The sequence below is a fragment of the Dama dama genome, chromosome 29 (assembly GCF_033118175.1).
Source record: "Dama dama isolate Ldn47 chromosome 29, ASM3311817v1, whole genome shotgun sequence".
Classification (NCBI taxonomy): Eukaryota; Metazoa; Chordata; class Mammalia; order Artiodactyla; family Cervidae; genus Dama; species Dama dama.
In genome coordinates this window covers 46193598-46214302 of record NC_083709.1, presented here as the reverse complement: position 1 = coordinate 46214302, position 20705 = coordinate 46193598, and the positions used below count along the sequence as shown (strand labels likewise).

Sequence of the window (20705 nt, the reverse complement as noted above, 5' to 3'; positions counted from 1 at the left end):
ACCCATTGTTTTGGTTGCTGCTTTCAAACTTTAAAAAATTAAATATTTATTATTATGCTGTAGAAAGATGTGAAATACATATAAAAATGGAGGGAAAATCACCATAATTACCAGCCACTAATAACTAATGGCTACTTTCTGGTACAGATTCCTCTGTACCAGATTCCTCTGCACAGATTCCTCCCAGAAGAGTGTATATGTATGTGTGTCTATATCACATATGTATACTTCTTTATCCTGAAAAAAATATTTAACATATCATGAACACTTGGCTTTTCAATAGATCAAAACTCCCTATCATTATTTTTAATGGCTATATAATAGTCAACCTTAAATTATGTATCATAATTTTAACTAATTACTTATTATTGGACATTTAAGCTATTTCCAAGATTGTAATATTGCAAATAATGTTTCAGTGGACACCCTTTACATCCTTATCTGATTATTCCCTTTAGAGACATTCCTAGAATTTCTGGATCAAATTGTAGGCACTTTTTAAGTTTTTGATACAAATTGTTTAAGTGACCTCATAAAAGTCATACCAATATCAGTATTCTTTTTTAATCTTTGCCAATGTATTGGGAGAAACACTATTTTATTCTTTCAATTTACATTTATTTGATTAATAGTGGGTTGAAATTATGTATGTTCATTTGTATGCTTTCTTTTAAAATTACATTTAATGTTCTTTGCTCAGCTTTTTCTCAGGGTGTTCATCCTTCTTGTATATGGGGTCGGGGGCACTGAGCAAAAGCTCAGTATATACTAAATATACTAACACTCAGTCAATCATAGATGCTGAAAATATTCTTCCCCAGTTTTTATCCGACTTTTAATTTTGCATGTGACAATGGACATACAGTGAGTTTTTAATTTTACTTATTCACAATTATCAGTCTTGTTACAACCAAAATTTTTAAAATAGACAACTGACTCACCTTCAGACAAAATTAAAGTGGCATTATGCACCCTCCTAGCAATATGTTCCAGCCCATGGGACCCATGGTAGATTGCAAACATCACAGCCATATTCGCCAGGAGAGCCTAAACAAAGAGCATTTAAAGGATGATGTTCAGCAATGTGACAGAGACAGGTACTGAAACTGACAACAGGGACTAAGCAAAACGATCAGACTTCCTGCTTCCTCCTTGCAGTTGGGAACCATTTATAACCTGCCTGGCCATCTGAGGAAAAAAAAAAAAACAGCATCTAAGGCACCTTAGAGTCACTACACTAAACCTTTGAATGTGACCATTAATAAGAGATTCCATTCATGCAACATAACTTTGCCACTCATAAAGGGGCAATCAGACTGTCATCAGATATGTGATATTTAACATTGGAAGACAGTGGAACAAAGACCTCAGGGGAAAAAAGTGAGATCTAAGAATTTTAGGCTCAATAAAATGGTTCTTCAAGGATAAAAGCAACAAAAATTTTCAAACACACAAGAACTCATGGAGCATAATTCTCTTGACGTCTCAAATAAAGCACTAAAAACTGAATTGCAGCCAACCAAGAGGTGAATGGTAAATTTATAGCAAAGGACCACCAAAGATAAAAATGCAGGACATGGAGAATAAAACCAAAATGAGATGGCAGGAGATATATTAGAAAGGGAAAATCAGAACCTACAGCTTATTTCCTGCTGACAGTAAGGTCACCTTCTCAGGTAAGTTATCTCTTTTGACTGTTGATTGAGGTTTCACAGAAGTATTTACAGGGAAGTATGTATCCTAGTGTGATACAAAATGGGAAAGAATGGCATTGAATCTCTCAGAGATTCAGGGAAGGAGTCCAACATAGGGAGCAAGGAAGGGACCACTGTGATGGCACCTTGGATCATGAAGAAGGATAAAACAAGGGTGGCTTGGGTCAGATACCAAAATGAGTGCCAACTTGGGGGAAAATAATGGAGGCCCACCTCCTGTTTCTCCTTCTGGCTCTCTCTCTCACCTGTTTATCTTCTAACCACGCAATATCATCCATGGTACCTAGTCCAAACTCAAGTCTCTGACTCCTCACCTGCTTTAGTCCATTTGATTCTCCCACAGCCCTTAACATCTCATTGGTCCAGCATCACTGTCTCTCTGAAGTTTCCAGTCCCACTAACGTGACCTTTGTCCTAACGTACTAGGTCAGCAGTTCAAGATCCACCTTTATGGCCAATCACCCCAAGGTGGGAAGGGGCCCTTCACGAAGTAGAAACACATCTCAGCTGAGAAACACAGTGCTTTGAAATTGGATAATGTTCAGTATCAGATCTATTGTGTTAGGTACACTTTTCCTCTGTGAGGCTGCTAGAAGGAATATCTCTGTGGCAACTGCTAAACAAGAAAGAGTTCTTGAAAAATGCCAGAAAGTGAAATCAGAGTCAGTAAAGAAAATGAGAAAAAGAAGATATCAGAGAACACAGAAGTAGGCTTTCTTGGACCAAATCCCAGAGAGAGTACAGACACTCTTGTGGACTCCAGTTAACAGTTAGAAATAAGTAGAGAGGAACCACAACACCTCACAGCTATGGAGAGTGCCTTTCTGAAGTAAAACATCCATAGAATAGAGTATCACGGCTCATGGCTATGCTGCCTGTAAATGAAAACTCAGGCTAGAGTTCACAGAAAACTCTGGAAATCTCCCATCACAGAAAGTCTTGTGGAGGTTGATTCATGTTCCTTTTTAAACTAGAGATCATGAACTAGGAGGAAAAAAAGAAGTAGGAACATAATTTCTGTTCATTGTAGACAGCTCAAGTTAACCTGGAAAAATAATTCAAGCCTTGAAGCAAAAAACCCTTAGTGTACTTAATGATCAGAGAGACACCTTCTGGAAGAATATGATCAGAAAGCAGCAGAGGAAGAGAAGATATGTTAGCAGAGAATTCAGCAAAAAAATGAAGGGTAAACTATAGAAAGTAAAGGCAGAGTATAAAGATCCATTTGCTGTCAACAGAGGACAAGCTTGTGACAACTGGCTCCTACCTGCAATACTAAAGGAGCTCCTCCCTGAAAAGCAGCCATTTCCCTGAGACAAAAAATATAATGCAAGAAAACCAACAGAGGATACTATTTCAATGACAATGACTATAGAACTAGCTATTAATGTTGGTGCTGTTTAGTCATTGTGTCTGACTCTTTGAAACCCAATGGATCCCTGCCAGGATCCTCTGTCCATGGGATTCCTTAGGCAAGAATACTAGAATGGGGAGTCATTTCCTTCTCCAGGAAATCTTCCTGACCCAGGGATTGAATCCGCATTTCCTGAATTGGAAGGCAGATTCTTTACTGCTGAGCCAGCAGGGAAAGACTCAGAACAAGCTGTAAAAAGACCTTATCGTCAATTGCATCCCTGGAGAGGCTTTCTAAAACCTGGTGGTGGTACTGTGAGCCAATGCCCTGAGGGGGTAGAACACTGTACTGCCTGCTGAGTTATCTACAAGATCTTTTTCTCTGGCCCTGAATGGAAGAGATGAACCTAAAATGGATCATATGTTCAGGTGTAGTCCTCCACCTGATCCCAGGAATTGGCTGAGTGTCAATGAATACTGCTCCCTCTAACCTGAGCTCTTGGGCAATGTTCAAGTAACTCCTCCTCTTTCATCCCAGCCATTTCAGGAATACCTCTCATGAGTTCTCAGTAAGAATACCCCATGACCACCACTGAGTGGCCAATCTAAACCATCCCCTCAATACAGTCACCTCAAGTATCTTTACTCGCCTTCCTCACACTAACCTGGAGCGCCTCCCTCTCAGCCGTAAGAGAATTACCACGCATAATAGATCTGCCCTGCAGCCAAGAATGCCAGAAACCCTAACGGGTAAAGTATGTACATACATGGAACCCCAGTAAAATACAAGACTGGCATTCTGACGAGACCACAAGGCTTGTCTACCAAGATCTTGTCATTTCTGGTGTGCCAGCTGCTCGGTAGATGATGAACGAATGAAACAACAACTCAGTAAAATGAATAAGTAGATCATTTCTGTAGACTGTAAGGTATTCAGTGAGCAGGTCAGGTTTGGGATCTACCTGAGCTGTACAGATGTTGCTGGTAGCCTTGTCTCTCCGGATGTGTTGCTCCCTGGTTTGAAGAGCCAGACGATACACTTCTTTTCCACTGACATCTCTGGACCAAGAATAAAACATTCAGTCAGCACAGATCATCACAGTACTGAGAGTTGCCATAAACAGAACTGCTTCTTTCCTTCCCACCTTGAAGTGAATTCAGCAACGTTACTTAGGTGCTAGTCCATAAAGAACAATTTCCAAACTATCTTCTTCCAAATGGGACTACTAATTTTCAGTTTGTACCCTGAGGATTTGAGGCACTGAGACGTATACAATAAGTTGGACACCTTAAAAGAAAATTTCCCAGTAATCTTCCAGCCTAAAATAATGATGATAATTGAGGATTAAACTTCACTCTGAGCTTCTTGGAAGACTTCTTGGAGAACAGGGAAATACTGGACAAGGAAAACAGAATTTTTATACCAGAAATCTGAGCAACTATGTGGCTATAAATAAAGTTAATAATCTTACCACTTGTCTCTAATAAAATCTCTTCTTTCTTAATGCAATTAAAAATCTAGATAAACACAGAGATTCAGCAGTCTTATCTTCTATTTCATCAACTCTTTGGTCCACTTTCCAAAAAGGTCGGAAGCTCAATACCAAAACCAGAAGATAGTAATTGATATATGAAATTCTTTTAAAATCAGAAAACCTCTGCCTTATCTCATCTGGTGAAGCGACATCACTGAAAAAAGCTAATGTAAAAATACCTAAAGAAAATATCGTTTTTATATTAAAAAGCAAAGTGCCTTTTGCTATTATGTGACAAAATGAAAGTATTTCAGAACTTCTCATCACCATCACATCAAGCACTAATGCAGACTATTCACTTACATTAATAGTTCAATTTTTATGAAAGGTCAAAAATAATATGCTAAATCTCCACAGTAATAATCATGGAACTCATCTAAGTTCTTAACCTGATGATCTTTAGCTGTGAGAAGCACTCAAGAAAGTATATTCGGAGGGACTTCCCTGGTGGTCCAGTGGTTAAGAATTTGCCTTGCAATGCAGAGGACTTGGGCTCAATCCCTGGTTGGGGAACTAAGACCCCACGTGCCATGGAGCAACTAAACCCGTGCACCACAACTATTGACCCCACGTGCTGCAACAAGATCCCACACGACACGACTGAAGATCTCAGTGCTGCAGCTAAGACTCGATGCAACCAAATACATAAATAGATATCTTTGAAAAATACTTTAAAAGGAAGTACATTTGGAAATTACTCAAATAGCCAAGGGGCAGGCCCCTAGGAAAGAATGTGGGTCACACTCAATGTGTGCATAATAGTCTCTTACTGCACTTGTCTTTACACAGCCACATGGCAAGCTAATCCTTTCAAGAAAGAGACTAGTTAGATATAGAACACACCTAAAATATTCAGTCTTTCAAGGTTTTCATTGACCTAAATAAATTCATTTCTATAACTTCAGTACAAATATGTTATACATTGCATGCATTCTTTTCCAAATATGCACAAATGCACGGCATTTGAGAAAAGGTACATGGCATTTGAGAGCTAAATATAGGAGAATGGTGTGTGTGTGTTGGGATGGGTTAGGGGGTAGATAGGGCACTTATACCCCAAACATTAGTATCCTAAATATGTCCTCTCTTCTGACTCTATGTTCTATATATTTCCTTAATTGACCCAAAATGACCCTGTTAAATTCCAAGAGAAATCAATGACTTTTGTGAGCAAGAGAAGGAGCAGGGAAAACCACAACCACAGTAAAAGGGAAAAAGCATGAGCTGCTTTACCTCGTTACCCCCACCATTCTTCCAGGCATCATCCTCACCAAGTTTTCTTTGACAGCAAAAAAGGCTGCATGTGGTCCACCATAGCCCAGAGGCACCCCAAATCTCTGTGAGCTGCCCAGGGCGATGTCTACCCCAAATTCTCCAGGAGGCCTCAGGATGCACAGGGCTAAAAGGTCAGTAGCACAGCAGGCCAAGCTCTAGAAAGGAAATAAGAGAAAATGGAAAAGGTCATGGCCTTCCCTGAGGATAGTGGGAGGGTATCAAATTATCTCCATTACAGGCAGACTGGCAGAGTTGGTTTGTACCCCGGGAAATGTGTTTACTCATTCATTCATTTAAAATATTTACTGAGTGTCTACTATGTGCCAGGAGCCAGCAAAGAAAGCAAACTTGAAGAAAGGAGGTAGGAAGGAGGCAGCTTTACCATACTAGGTGATAAAGGTGTGGAAATTAAAACACACCGAAAGAATAACAATAATCATTCAAAGTTTAGACACTCCTCCATGGACCCCCACAAGGAAAGGTTCTCCTACCCCAGCCTCGTGGGCTCTCTCTACTAGCTCCGTGAAGTCCTCCACCTTCCCCTCAGTGTCTGGGTACTGGAACAGCACTCCACTGACATCTTTGCAGCTGAAGTCCATTTCATGGGGTAACTTCAGCTCAATGAGGACTCCAGAATACCTGGAAAGACAAAGAACCACCATGTTTTTGGTTTACAGGGAAAATCAAATTACCTACAGTTAGAGATTCATATTCGGTGTCCTTCCTCAGTGCCCCACTCCCTACCCCATCCCAACATGCACGCATACACCCCCATTCCACACCTGGCCCTTCAGTACTAACAGTGCTTCTCATTGGCTTACATGCATCCAACACCTCAGCTTGTTTCTCTCTTCTATCCTTCTGCTCTTCTCCCCCTTTCCTATCAGAACATGCTCCTGGGACAAGAGCAGGAACATGACTTCTTAAGGCTATAGAACCAATACCAGTAATGGAAGAGCTGTCGCTACCTTGACCTTAGGTGGGCCTTAGTGAAAGTGTCTTAGTCGTGTCCAACTCTTCATGACCCCATGGACTGTAAAGTCCACGAAATTCTCCAGGCCAAAATACTGGAGTGGGTAGCCTTGCCCTTCTCCAGGGGATCTTCCCAACCCGGGGATCAAATCCAGGTCTACCGCATTGCAGGCAGATTCTTTACCAGCCGAGCCAAATGGGCCTTAGGTGAATGGAAATCTCAGTAAGACAAGGAAGAAAACCTTCCTTAGTTCTTGTAACTATCTAATTTCTATCATGTTAGAAAACCACTTCTGAAGGAATGGTGGTATGGGTTCAGGGGAAAGGCTTTCACAAGGAGAAAGCAAATAAACACACCCACGTGTGGCAGCTGTGCTGTGTTTGTTTTATTTGATTACAGCAATTAAAAAAAATGTGCTTTCATCTACATTGTACTAACCCTAGGTATTATGTAGATTCCTAGGAGCCATGTTTGTAGGAATTTCAGACAGGAGTCATGTTTGTAGGAGTATATATAAAATTACGACAGTGTGTGAGAGTTCCATTTTTACTCTGTGCTTTTCAAACTTTTCAAAACACTGTTGAAATTACTTTGATATTCTTAATCTTCTTTTTACAAAAAGACAAAAAAATGTGGTAACTTAATAAAAAGCAAAGGCAATCAAATCCACTGTGTATTTTCCCCTAAATTCTGACACGGTTTACTTACCAATAAGATCATGGGAAGAAAGTGGGAGGGAAAATAAAACTCAACAACCCCAGCTTAAACCAGGTTCACCTCCAATCACTTTGGAAATAAGAGGAAGAAACAACAGAGATAAGCATAATATCCCCGAGTTCAAAATACAAATAAAATTAATTACTTGGCTCGAGTTTGGACAACAGCAATTGTTTGTGGGTGGCAACGGGGGTCAACAAAAAACTTCCTCCTCTTGTTCTGCCTGTTAAAAAGAAAAACAGCATTCAAACATGAACATTAAAGAGATCAGAGTATCTTCTAAGAATGCAAAAAAAGATATGGTACTAAAGGAAAGTCTGAGCATAGAATAAAAAGTTGTCAGTCACGAATAACTAATGGTAATGTTTCCTAATCAGAATTTCACTGAAATCCAATTCAAATTCTAACCCCATTTAGCAAAATCAATCTTGAACTGATTTAAATTTTTAAAAATATACTATGAGGAAAAAGAAACAAAAGGGTAGTAATTAGGTACAAGTAGAAACAAGAAACTAAGTCTTCTAAATAAAAACATTTGTGAATTTTATTGCCAAAAGAGCGTTTGTTGCTGTTTAGTTGCTCTGTTGTGTCGGATTTTTTGTGACCACATGGCCTATAGCCTGACAGGCTCCTCTGTCCATGGAATTTCCCAGGCAAGAATCTGGAGTGGGTTGTAATTTCCTTCTCCGGGGGATCTTCCCAACCCAGGAGTCAAAACCACATCTCCCACATTGGCAGGCAGATTCTTTACCACTGAGCCATCAGGGAAGTCTCAAAGGAATATTTATAGATTATCTAAACCAAGTGTCTTCATTCAAAGGAAAAGGATGGGATTCAGGAAACTTCTGAATCAGTGAACATGTGGAGATCTGGGAAGAATGGGTGACCCTGAGGCAGCATGGAAGCTCTGAACCCTTTCAACATACCCAGGCCTATGCAGACCTCCTGTCTGGCTGTTCCTGAGTTATGTCATTTGCTAATACACTGCTTCTAGTAAGTAAAATGTTTCTCTGAGTTCAGTGAGCCACTCTAGTAAATTTAATGGAACCTTAGGAGGGGATCATGAAAACCCTGTGGGTTGAATACAACCTGGACTTGAGATTGGCATCCTGAGTCAGAAGGGGCTGTTGGAACCCTCATCTACAGCCAGCTGGTCAGAGCACAAAGAATAACCTGGGCTTGTTACTTGCATCTGAATTTGGGCAGGGGCAGAGGGGTGGGGTGCAGTCTTATAAATCTGATCCATGAACCTGTGGAATCTGATGCTATCTCCAGGTAGGTGCTGTGAGAATTGAATTCTCAGACACCAGTGGGTGTTTGTTTGCTGGTGTGAGAAGGAACCCCCTCCCTGACTGGAATTGGTACCAGAACCAATTTAACCACTCCTCAAGCCTCTGGAAGCCAAGAAGGAGACTTACATGGGTATTCAGAGTGTAAACAAAGAACCTTGCCCCCCAGTTCTACTAGGATCAAGCTATCAGCCACTGCAGTCACCCAGTGGACTAGGGCCAGCACCCCAAAACCTCAGACAGACACACCATCAATATGGGCACATTTCCCTACCAGATGACAATCCACATGAGAATCTACCCAGAAGGAAGTTAAACTCAAAAGTATTCACAAGGCAAAGAATGAAAGAAGGTGAGGAGCTGGAGAACGGCTGTTAACGAAATGTTAACCAAAGTTAACCATGACCCAGCAACTGTACTTCTGAAAATGTGTCCTCAGAAAATAATCAGAATTTCTGACAAAGATTTATCCTAAAGATGCATAAAAATATCTAATAACAGTGAAAAATGGGGACAAACAGTGTGTAACAATAGAGGTGAGGTTACATAAAACTCGCACAATAAAAGCCATAGTTTAGAAAACTCACTAAAGAAATGGGAAATGTTCCCCAAAATATTGTGAAATAGAAAAAGAAAACAAGCTATAAAACATTAAATATAACCTGAGAAGAAATTCATCATAAATGAGTGATAAAAATATACAAGCAACTGCTGCAGCTCAATTCCAGAAAAATAAATGACCCAATCAAAAAATGGGCCAAAGAACTAAACAGACATTTCTCCAAAGAAGACATACAGATGGCTAACAAACACATGAAAAGATGCTCAACATCACTCATTATCAGAGAAATGCAAATCAAAACCACAATGAGGTACCATTACACGCCAGTCAGGATGGCTGCTATCCAAAAGTCTACAAGCAATAAATGCTGGAGAGGGTGTGGAGAAAAGGGAACCCTATTACACTGTTGGTGGGAATGCAAACTAGTACAGCCACTATGGAGAACAGTGTGGAGATTCCTTAAAAAACTGGAAATAGAACTGCCATATGACCCAGCAATCCCACTCCTGGGCATACACACCGAGGAAACCAGATCTGAAAGAGACACGTGCACCCCAATGTTCATCGCAGCACTGTTTATAATAGCCAAGACATGGAAGCAACCTGGATGCCCATCAGCAGACGAATCGATAAGGAAGCTGTGGTACATATACACCATGGAATATTACTCAGCCATTAAAAAGAATCCATTTGAATCAGTTCTAATGAGATGGATGAAACTGGAGCCCCTTATACAGAGTGAAGTAAGCCAGAAAGATAAAGACCAATACAGTATACTAACGCATATATATGGAATTTAGAAAGATGGTAATGATAACCCTATATGCAAAACAGAAAAAGAGACACAGATGTACAGAACAGACTTTTGGACTCTGTGGGAGAAGGTGAGGGTGGGATGTTCTGAGAGAATAGCAGTGAAACAAGTATACTATCAAAGGTGAAACAGATCACCAGGCCAGGTTGGATGCATGAGACAAGTGCTCAGGGCTGGTGCACTGGGAAGACCCAGAGGGATGGGGTGGGGAGGGAGGTGGGAGGGGGGATCGGGATGGGGAACACATGTAAATCCATGGCTGATTCATGTCAATGTATGGCAAAAACCACTACAATATTGTAAAGTAATTAGCCTTCAACTAATAAAAATAAGTGAAAAAATAAAATAAAATAAAAAATAAAATTAAAAAAAAAGAGAGAGTGATACTTAATTACATGTTACATTACAGATTGCTAGGCATTCTCCCTGTTAACCATGATAACAGAAACCCTGTATGTAGAGGGCAACAATGTGCCCATCTGAAAAAACTTCATTTCCCCAGGTGACTTGCAGGTAGGGGTGGTCAATGAAACATAAGTAAATTGTTAAGTAGGGGCTTCCAAAAATACTATTGGCTTAATTCACCAGAAGTGCCCTTTACTTCTTCCTGAATGCAGACATCATGGCTTGAGCTCCAGCAAGTCATCTTGTGATCAGGAGGACTGTAGACAGGGGCCATTGCCTACCATTGCAGTAAACAAAGAATGTTGCCTGTCATTCCAGTTCTGCAAGGATGAAGCCACTAGGCACTGTAGCTGCCCATTGATGGTGCACCGAGAGGAGTTCAGGATGGAGAAAAACAGGAAGTATTATATGCTTTGGAGACTGACCTAAGATAGTTAAGAAGCACTTCTAAGGAATAACCAATGAGCCCAGATTCTTGCATCTTCCCATACACTGAAAAGCATTAACATTATTAACCTGAGACGTCTGTTCTTTGTGATTTGCAGTAATCTTTTGATGTTCGACTACATGGGATTTTCTTCCCCCAGCAAAAAGTTCCTACATATTCTGGCTCCTCCCTGACCTCTCGGCAGCAGTTCCTCAGAGCTGTATGAAAGACTGTCTCTGGGACTATTGTCCTCAGTAAGATCCCTGGATAAAACTTAACTTGCAAGTTTCAGGTTGTATCCTTTTCTTCCATCTACAGGATGAAAGCCTCACACTGAAGATGAGGCAGAGAGGAGGGCATCAGTCCGTGATGTTACCTCAGAGCTGCTGTAACATCCCTGAACAACACTATGTATGTGATGAGCAAAACGTCTTTCTTAAGAATATAATGTTAAACAATGAACAGCAGTGGCTTTTTAAAGGCACTATATTTTATATCTTTTTATTATCTCAACTAACTTGTATAATGATACTGATGTAATGTATCTCATACACGTGTGTGTTGCGGGGGGCAGGGGGGCAGGGGAAGCCGCACCCACACAGCGGTGGTGAGACTGGCCGACGTCCCTTGCCCTGGACCTCTCACCTGTGGCAGAGCTGCATTGCCTCTGCAGCCGCGGTGGCCTCATCCAGCAGGGATGCATTAGCCATGTCCAAGCCTGTGATGTCACACACCATGGTCTGGTAGTTGAGTAAACTCTCCAGTCTCCCCTGAGACACCTCTGGCTGGTACGGAGTATACTGGGTGATCCTGTAAGGGACACAAAAGGCTATGTCCAAACTGTGAATCCACTATTCAGATTCACAAAATGCATTCATTTTAGAATTAGGTATCTGAAAACTAAGTTTTCCCCTCTTGAGAATGATGTAATACATAGATAAGCTTACTTTTTGTCTTCTGTAAGGAAGCTTGGAATTAAATCATGGTGATAATACTTATCCTTTGGTTGGGGATAATCAATACATACTTTTCTATCCCTCTAAGTTATGTCATCTTATATTTACATTTCAAGGATCTTATCATAAGTATGTGTTTTATTGCAAACTGGCTCTTAAAATCCACTTGGGCCTATCTATGGTATTAGAAACAGAATTTTAGAAAAAAGCTCACCTCAATCATGGTTCAAGAATCTAATATCTAATACTCAAGACTTTTGGCTTTGGAGGAGAGAAGTTTTGTTCATACTAACCAGAAGTCCTATGTGCGCCTAAAAAATTAATAGAGGTCAATTTAAGAATTGTCACTCTCCAGTTATTAGAAGTCTATGGGAGTTAACACCATAGCTATCAAAATTCAAGAATGCAAATAGTTAGAAGGCTGTATAGACATGAATTTTAATCTTATACCCTCCAGCTATTAGCCAAAAATATGTCTTCAGGTATGGGAGTTAACCCACTTAGTGCCTTCATCCCTTTTAATCATTCCTTCATTTATTTACTCATCCCACAAATATTTGCTACATGCCCACTAAGTGCCAAAAACTATGATAAGCTCAGGTGACACATCAAAAGCAAGATGGGTAACAGCCTCTGATCTCAAGGAAAGTATTATAGTGGGGAGAGATAAAATACATGAAATCATTTCAGAGTGATAAACATTTGAAATAAAATGAGAGAGGAGAGGATGGCTGAAGACCTGGGACAGAGGGATCTTTTCATCAAGAATCCATTCACTGTACTACCAAAGTGTGTCAGACTGGAGTCCATGTTCCCACACGTGATTAGCTTTGCTTCCTGTCTCTTGTTTTCATTCCTCCAAGCCTGAAGAGTGTTTTCCTTTCTTTCCTGATGGTAATCACACTCAGGGTATTCCCATCTGTTGTTTTTTTTTTTTTTTTTTTTTTTGGTAAGGCTTTGAAATCAATGTCTTCTTACCTCTGAGGGAGGAGAGAGTGGGGGAGCTCATCTTACCAAGCAGTACAACATTAAGACATTGAAATAATTTCCCTGAGATGTTCATTGGTATAGTAGTGTGTGTGTGTGTGTGTGTGTGTGTGTGTGTGTGTTCTGTACACACTGTTTTTACAGCAGAGTACATTTTTGCTTCAGTTAATTCCTTGAACAGCCTAGCTTAGCAACTGTAAATCAGTTTGCCAGATTCTAAGTGGCTGGTGAACTGGAATAAATGAGGCACACAATACATCATGTAGACAAAGTAGAAAGGGAATCTGAGCAGAAATGGGGTCACACAAAAGGCATCAACAAGGGGCAATTGCGATCTCAGACCAGATAAGATCTTCATACATAGATCTTCATACATGTGTCTGCAACACAAAGACATGTGCTTAAATTGCCTGCTAACGTGACATTTTCATTTTACTCACTATCATTATTTGACATGCAGACAGACACACAATTAGACACACACACACAAACACACACACACACAAAACCAAGCATATACATGTATCAGCCAGCCCATCCAAAGAATTCATCACAGCACTGAATATAATATTGAAAAATGAGCAACAGACTGTCTACTAAAAGGACAATGATTAAATAAATCAGAGAACATGCATAGAACACTATGGGTTGTGAAAAGGATATATAAAAGATTTCCTGACTAGAAGATGTTCATGATACATTAATTTAAAAAGTAAAATATAAGATACCACAATCCTGGTTTTGTAAATTTATAGAAATGTGTGAACCAAAATGTAAACAGTAGTTTTCTCTGGGTGAAAAGATTAATGTAATCTTTACTTTCTTTTTATTTGTTATGTTCTAAATATTAAAGACATTGGCTACTATTTATTAACTATCTTCTGTGTGTCGAGAACATGTTCACTATCTTTTTTTTTATGATTACGTTATGCATGCTCTTTGTGTCATCCTATATCCACCCATTTCTTTGTTGTCTTACTAGCCTAGCACAGTGCTTAAAACAGGAAATTATCAAATATTTCTGGTGCAAATGTGTTTAACTTTGCTGCTCGAATGGGGATGGGTTCCCAATCACCTATAGGAATAAGCCCCAAACCTCCCAAGCACAGTCCTTCATACCTAAGATGGTACTAATCCTTGGCTAACAGACTTTGGGATGTGATGTTTCCCCTGCCTTGCTCAGCCTTTTTTCTCCTTGCTCTAAGTCTAAGCTTAGGCTGATGCTAATTAGCACTGCTAAAAGCTGAAAGCTTTAAAATTATTTTCTTGCAAAGATGATAATTATATGATCCTACTACTTTTACTTGTAAACTTCTTTTATTGTCCACACTTTTTTTTTTAACACTACTAAACAGGCATAAATAGTCTTAAAAATTATTTATTAATGAACTCAGATGGGTGAGTCTCAAGCCTGGAGACACTAAATAAACCCTCATTTCAGGAGAAAAATGCTAGCACAGGGCCTGCCATCCTACATAAAAGGGTTTAGTTGCCTCAGGCAACCAGTGATCAAGAAAACATCTGTGATCTACAATTTCTATGTTCCAACTGATTTTAACTCAATTGATTTCTCTTCCTAGAATATTAAAAAACAAAAAGTATCTGCATATCCAAGAAGGCATTCTGTCCTGTTTAAAAAGGATGCTTGATACATTCAACATGGCATTAACATTTATTCCAAAATAATCAGCATTCTTTACGATTGTTACCAAAAAACTGGAGGTGTGGGGAGGGAATTGCAGTAGGACATACATTCATGAGATTCTTTCATTCATTTCCAGTGCCAACATTATACAAAACAGAAACAGTCACAAGGAAAATGTACATGTTTTGATATTAGTTAACTGATATTATCAACAACTGAAAATTTCAAAAGTAGATCCCATAAAGTATAATCTAGGCCTAATGTAAATTTTCTTGTAAGAGTCCAAATGTTTGTATTCTCTGGAGGCTATGTTACTCATTTATTTTCACCTCACGTCAGCGGAATTTGTTGGTTCCATCTCTATGACAACCATTCAGAAGGGTGATAATGTGAAGTCTACCCACCCTCATGTGCACAGCCCGCCCTGTCCTGGCTGGCGAGGGCCAGTATCACCCTCTGGTTCAGATCAGCTTTCGGAGAATACAAAGGAACGATACTTAAAATCACCCCAAAACCAGGACTGAAAAGCAAACAGCACTGTCCGCCTCTCAAAACTCTGGGGCTCTAAAGTAAATGAACACACCCGCTCACAGCCAGGAAGCAATATGGCCAATGTTCTGTTCGGCCACCAAGAGCCGACGGAGACTGCTGGCCACTATTCAGATGGCTGGAATGTGCAGTCCATTCATGTACTCTTGAGGCTTGTTTTGTAAGGAGGAGGAGACAGGCCATTTGCTTTTGAAATCAAACTCAGAGTTTACCACCCAAACTTTTACCAATACCCCAGTGGAAACGAAGCCCTCAGCAATACAAATACTTCCGCGTGTGCATGCGTGCACACACACACTTAGCAAAAACACTAGTTCTTGGACAGTTTATTCCTGTTCTTCTATTAATAAAGAAATGAACCATACTGAAACTAACAGCAATGCAGGAGTGATTAGGCCAGATCTGGCTCCTCTAATGACGGGATGTGAATCCTGTATCTAGGACAAACGTCCGCACCAACCAACACGACCTGTGTGCTTATGCAAAAGCAGACAAAAGACACAAAGATGCTGTGCTTTCCACCCAGTCTAGCCTGTGCCCTGAGCAACACACAATGGCCAGTTCTGAGACTTTGGCGGGGAGTGGGAGAAGTTGGGGCACAGACGAGTCATGCAAATCAAATTACAGCACTCGTGTTTCTCATCGAGAAATACATTACCATCCTGGGTTCTCCAGTAAGTTCCGCAAAATTGTCTGTGGTACACAGCAGTTATAATAGCCCATGCCAATATACGATCTCCAGATCTGATTCTTGTTGGAAATGGCATGCAGAGTTGCAAGGATTTCATTTTCACCTGATTGTGGGAAAGAAAGAAATGTTACAGAGAGAAAACATCTCAAAAGAGAGCTCTAGGTATAGCTTAAAGCCCTAATTTTTTTCAATATTGACATGAGGAGAACAGCTATATGGAAAATATAAGAATCATCCTCTTAAAAAAAAAAAAAATCATCATCCTCTTAGCAACACTAAGAACTAGATGCAGAAATCTGGGAAAAAAAAAAATTGCCATACAGCCCTCAGTTACTCTTCACAGTTTTTTGTGGCTCTTCTGTTTTTGGTGTTGTTTGTCAGAATTTCTCAATTTTTAACACTTGCCTCATTCCAGGTTTTTTCTGCTCCCTTCACATGTTTTATTTACACTAAATAAAATTTCTGCTGTTAGTGAATAGTATTTACTCTTTTAAGTTGCCTTATGTCAATAGTTGGTAGATCTTCATGAACGGTCTTTTATAAGTAGCTGATCACTTATAGCTATAACTTATAAAAGACCCTTCACTCAACCAAGAAAATATCGATTATAATAAAAGAACCAAGTGCAATTTTAATCAGCATTTTCCTTAAGGCACTAAGGTAATTAAGGAGTAATTATAAAAGTTCTCAGATGCAGGCAAGACCCTGTTTTGGGTCATTCATATAATAACAAAATAATAATTGGCATCTGACATTTTAAGCAAATACTCTTTGCCAGGAATTGTACCAAATGCCTTCCACGTAGCTCTGAAACTGAGGCTTGAAGAGGATCACTCACCTAAGGCTACGCAGCTTTAAATTAACTACCGAGTTGAACTCCAACTTCAGTACTTTCCCCGATGGGCCAGACTGTGATCTCCTACATTTATAGCACTTACACTGAAAGCTACTTTCTAGATACAGATGACCTACATGCTTCTTTCCCTGCCCCTCTGCATATAGTTAGATCATAGGCATATAGCTACTAAAGTTTAACTGAGATTTAGCTACTTAGGCAAATGTCTGCCCTCTTTAAGATCTTAGGGACTCAGTCACTAAATCTTGGAATTTATTGATTTTATTGTTACAAATCTAGGCACAGCCATCTAAGATGGCAAACTGGCTAGGAAAATGCTTCCCAATATTTTAATTCTACTGAACTCTACTGAAGTGACTATTATTCTCATTAATCCTCCTTTATCCTCAATGAAAACATTTTCACCCTTGGCCGTGCCCTCCCATCCCATTTGTTTTCACAGTAAATAAATTCAGGAGAGATGTGTCATTTTGTCAGACTAGGCTAATAAAAGAGAGAAGTATCCGTTTCTAAGTATCAATTTCATGAGTAAATATAACCCAACTGCCTTATGATGGACAATCTTGCCTTCTTCCACTGAAAGTTTAGAACATAAAAGTGAACATACAATAAAACAGTATCTGAGGAGATACCTAAGTACAGTATCCTTAGGAATAATCATGCAAGAAATGCAATCACTTTCCAAAGTCTTCTTAGGGTACAGTGATTGAGAAGCCCAGTAGGAAGGGAGATTAATTAGTAGTGCCTGGCAGACACCCAACTCAGCAAGGCCAGCTTCAATTAAGATCCTGTGCAAGGAGGACAGGTCCCTGTTTCATATTATGCCAGGAGGACAAAAGGTCCAGCTCTCAAATGAGAATAGTCTTTGAAGGACTTTGTCAAATCAAGAGTTAACCTTTGAGAGACAAAGAGTATTGAATAATATAATTTTTCCCCACATAATAGAAGATGATTCTGCTGGTAGTGTGGATGGGTCAGAGGGGAGACTCTGAAAATAGGGAGAGATAGTAAGAGGCCAGCACAATAGTCCAGGAGGGAGATGGGCCAGGGAGTGTTGTGAGTTAAACTGTACCCTCTAAAAAGATATGCTGAAGTCCTAATCCCTAGAACCTAGACAAGTACGTAAAACATCAGGGGCTGCTATGAGAGACGCTGATGTTTATCTGGAGACCCTAAACTCTCAACTAGAATGGTGGAGGAAACTGACTTTTCTTTTTGCAAAAAAACACATTCTCCCCTACCTCCCAGCAGGGCTGAAGATGTTAGTGCAAGTTCATGTGTCCAGTGAAAGAACCTCAGTGACAGCACGGTGCCTTTCTTGTCCATTGGTTCTGCAGCCTCCTGCCTCTTACAGCCTCCTATTTCCCTCGTCCTGTCCTGCATGTATGCCTTCACCACCCCCTATACTAGCCAGGGACCCACCGCCACATCCTACATCAGTTCAGGGCCTCCAGATACATATCAGCACCCCTCACAGTTGCCAACATCTTACACACCTGGATAAAACACTTGAAAAAAATTTAGAGGCCAATTAGCATAAAAGAAGAGCAAAATAATTATAGATAAGAGTTAGAAGCATAAATATGTTCAAACTTGAGACATACAAGTTTTTAATCCTGTAACAGACATACTCTAATCGCTACAGGATCAAACTTTCCAAGCTCCTGTGGGCTCTGTCCCCACCTAACTTGGGGCCAATGTGAACATAGCAGGCCCTCCAGGATCCACAGCTTCCAAATTTGTGGAGTTCAACCAAGAACCAAAAACTTTCAGAAAAAAAGCTTTTTCAGAAAGTTCTAAAGAGCAAAATTTGATTTTGTCATGTGTTGGCACCTATTTACATATCATTTACATCATATTTACAACTATTTAGATAGCATTCACATTGCAACACAGCTATTTATACACCATTTACATTGTATTGGGTATTATAAATAATCTAGGGATGATTTAAAGTATATGGGGTGGTTGTATGTAATTCAGTTCAGTTCAGTCTCAGTCGCATCCAACTCTGTGACTGCATGGACTGCAGCACACTAGGCTTTCCTGTCCAAAACCAACACCCAGAGCTTGCTCAAACTCATGTCCATCGAGTCAGTGATGCCATCCAACCATTTCATCCTCTGTCATCCCCTTCTCCTTCTGTCTTCAATCTTTTCCACATTAGGGGCTTTTCCAGTGAATCAGTTCTTTGCATCAGGTGACCCAAATGTTGGAGCTTCAGCATCAGTCCTCCCAATGAACATCCAGGACTGATTTCCTTCAGGATTGACTGGTTTGATTTCCTTGCAGTCTAAGGGACTCTCAAGAGTCTTCTTCAACACCACATGTCAAAAGCATCAACTCTTTGGCACTCAGCTTTCTTTAGAGTCCAACTCTCACATCCATACATGACTACTGGAAAAACCATAGCTTTGACTAGATGGACCTTTGTTGGCAAAGTAGTGTCTCTGTTTTTTAATATGCAGTCTAGGTTTGTCATAGCTTTTCTTCCAAAGGGCAAGTGTCTTTTGATTTCATGGCTGCAGTCACCATCTGCAGTGAATTTGGAGCCCAAGAAAATAAAGTCTCTCACTGTTGCCACTGTTTTCCCATCTATTTGCCATGAAGTGATGGGACCGAGTGCCATGATTTAGTTTTTTGAATGTTGAGTTTTAAGCCCAGCTTTTTCACTCTCCTTTCTCACTTTCATCAAGAGGCTCTTTAGTTCTTCTTCACTTTCTGCCATAAGGGTGGTGTCATCTGCATATCAGAGGTTATTGATATTTCTCCCAGAAATCTTGATTCCAGCTTGAGCTTCATCCAGCCCAGCATTTCGCTTAATGTACTCTGCATTTAAGTTAAACAAGCAGGGAGACAGTATGTAGCCTTGATACATTCTTCCCAATTTTGAACCAGTCCATTGTCCCATGTCCGGTTCTAACTGTTGCTTCTTGACCTGCATACAGATTTCTCAGGAGGCAGGTCAGGTGGTCTGGGATTTCCATCTCTATTTTTCCAGTTTCTTGTGATCTACACAGTCAAAGGCTTTGGTGTAGTCAATAAAGCCGAAGTAGATATTTTTTTGAACTCTCTTGCTTTTTCAATGATCCAACGGATGTTGGCAATTTGATCTTTGGTTCCTCTGTCTTTTCTAAATCCAGCTTGAACATCTGAAAGTTCGCAGTTCACATACTATTAAAGCCTGGCTTGGAGAATTTTGAGCATTACTTTGCTAGCATGTGAGATGAGTGCAATTGTGTGGTCGTTTGAACATTCTTTGGCATTGCCTTTCTTTGGGATTGGAATGAAAACTGATTTTTCCCAGTCCTGTGGCCACTGCAAAGTTTTCCAAATTTACTGGCATATTGAGAGCAGCACTTTAACAGCATCATCTTTTAGGATTTGAAACAGCTCAGCTGGAATTCCATCACCTCCAACTATCTTTGTTTGTAGTAATGCTTCCTAAGGCGCACTTGACTTCGCACTCCAGGATGCCTGGCTCTACGTGAGTGACCACACCATTGTGGTTATCTGGGTCATGAAGATCTTTTTTGTGTAGTAGTTCTGTGCATTCTTTCCACCTGTTCTTAATATCTTCTGCTTCTGTTAGGTCCATACCATTTCTGTCCTTTATTGTGCCCGTCTTTGCATGAAATGTTCCCTTGGTATCTCTAATCTTCTTGGAGAAATCTCTAGTCTTTCCCATTCTTCTCTCCTTGCTATTTACATTGTATTAGGTATTGTAAGTAATCTAGGGATGATTTAAAGTATATGGGGAGGTTGTGTGTAGGTTATATGCAAATACTGCAGCATTTTATATAAGGGACTTGAGCATCTAAAGCATACCAAAACTTGAGTTTTGGTATCTGTGAGGGGTGGGAGGCGTGGGGGTAGGGTGGGGGAGGGGGGCAGAAACCAATCCCTCCTGGATACTGAGGGACAACTGTATTCCTTGATTGGTCCTCATCATAGCC

The 20705-nt window shown here is 40.1% G+C and overlaps 1 protein-coding gene across 1 annotated transcript in view; it reads right to left on the bottom strand.

The window, feature by feature from the left end:
- The window catches only part of GLDC (glycine decarboxylase), a 91021-nt gene that overhangs the window by 54568 nt on the left and 15748 nt on the right, over positions 1 to 20705 (bottom strand). The window contains exons 3-9 of the mRNA XM_061132710.1: positions 15861 to 15996; positions 11711 to 11875; positions 7714 to 7791; positions 6370 to 6517; positions 5837 to 6033; positions 4031 to 4127; positions 942 to 1047 (exon numbers count right to left, since the gene is read on the bottom strand). Coding sequence (XP_060988693.1) covers positions 942 to 1047; positions 4031 to 4127; positions 5837 to 6033; positions 6370 to 6517; positions 7714 to 7791; positions 11711 to 11875; positions 15861 to 15996 — 927 coding nt within the window. The remainder of the gene's footprint in view (positions 1 to 941; positions 1048 to 4030; positions 4128 to 5836; positions 6034 to 6369; positions 6518 to 7713; positions 7792 to 11710; positions 11876 to 15860; positions 15997 to 20705) is intronic.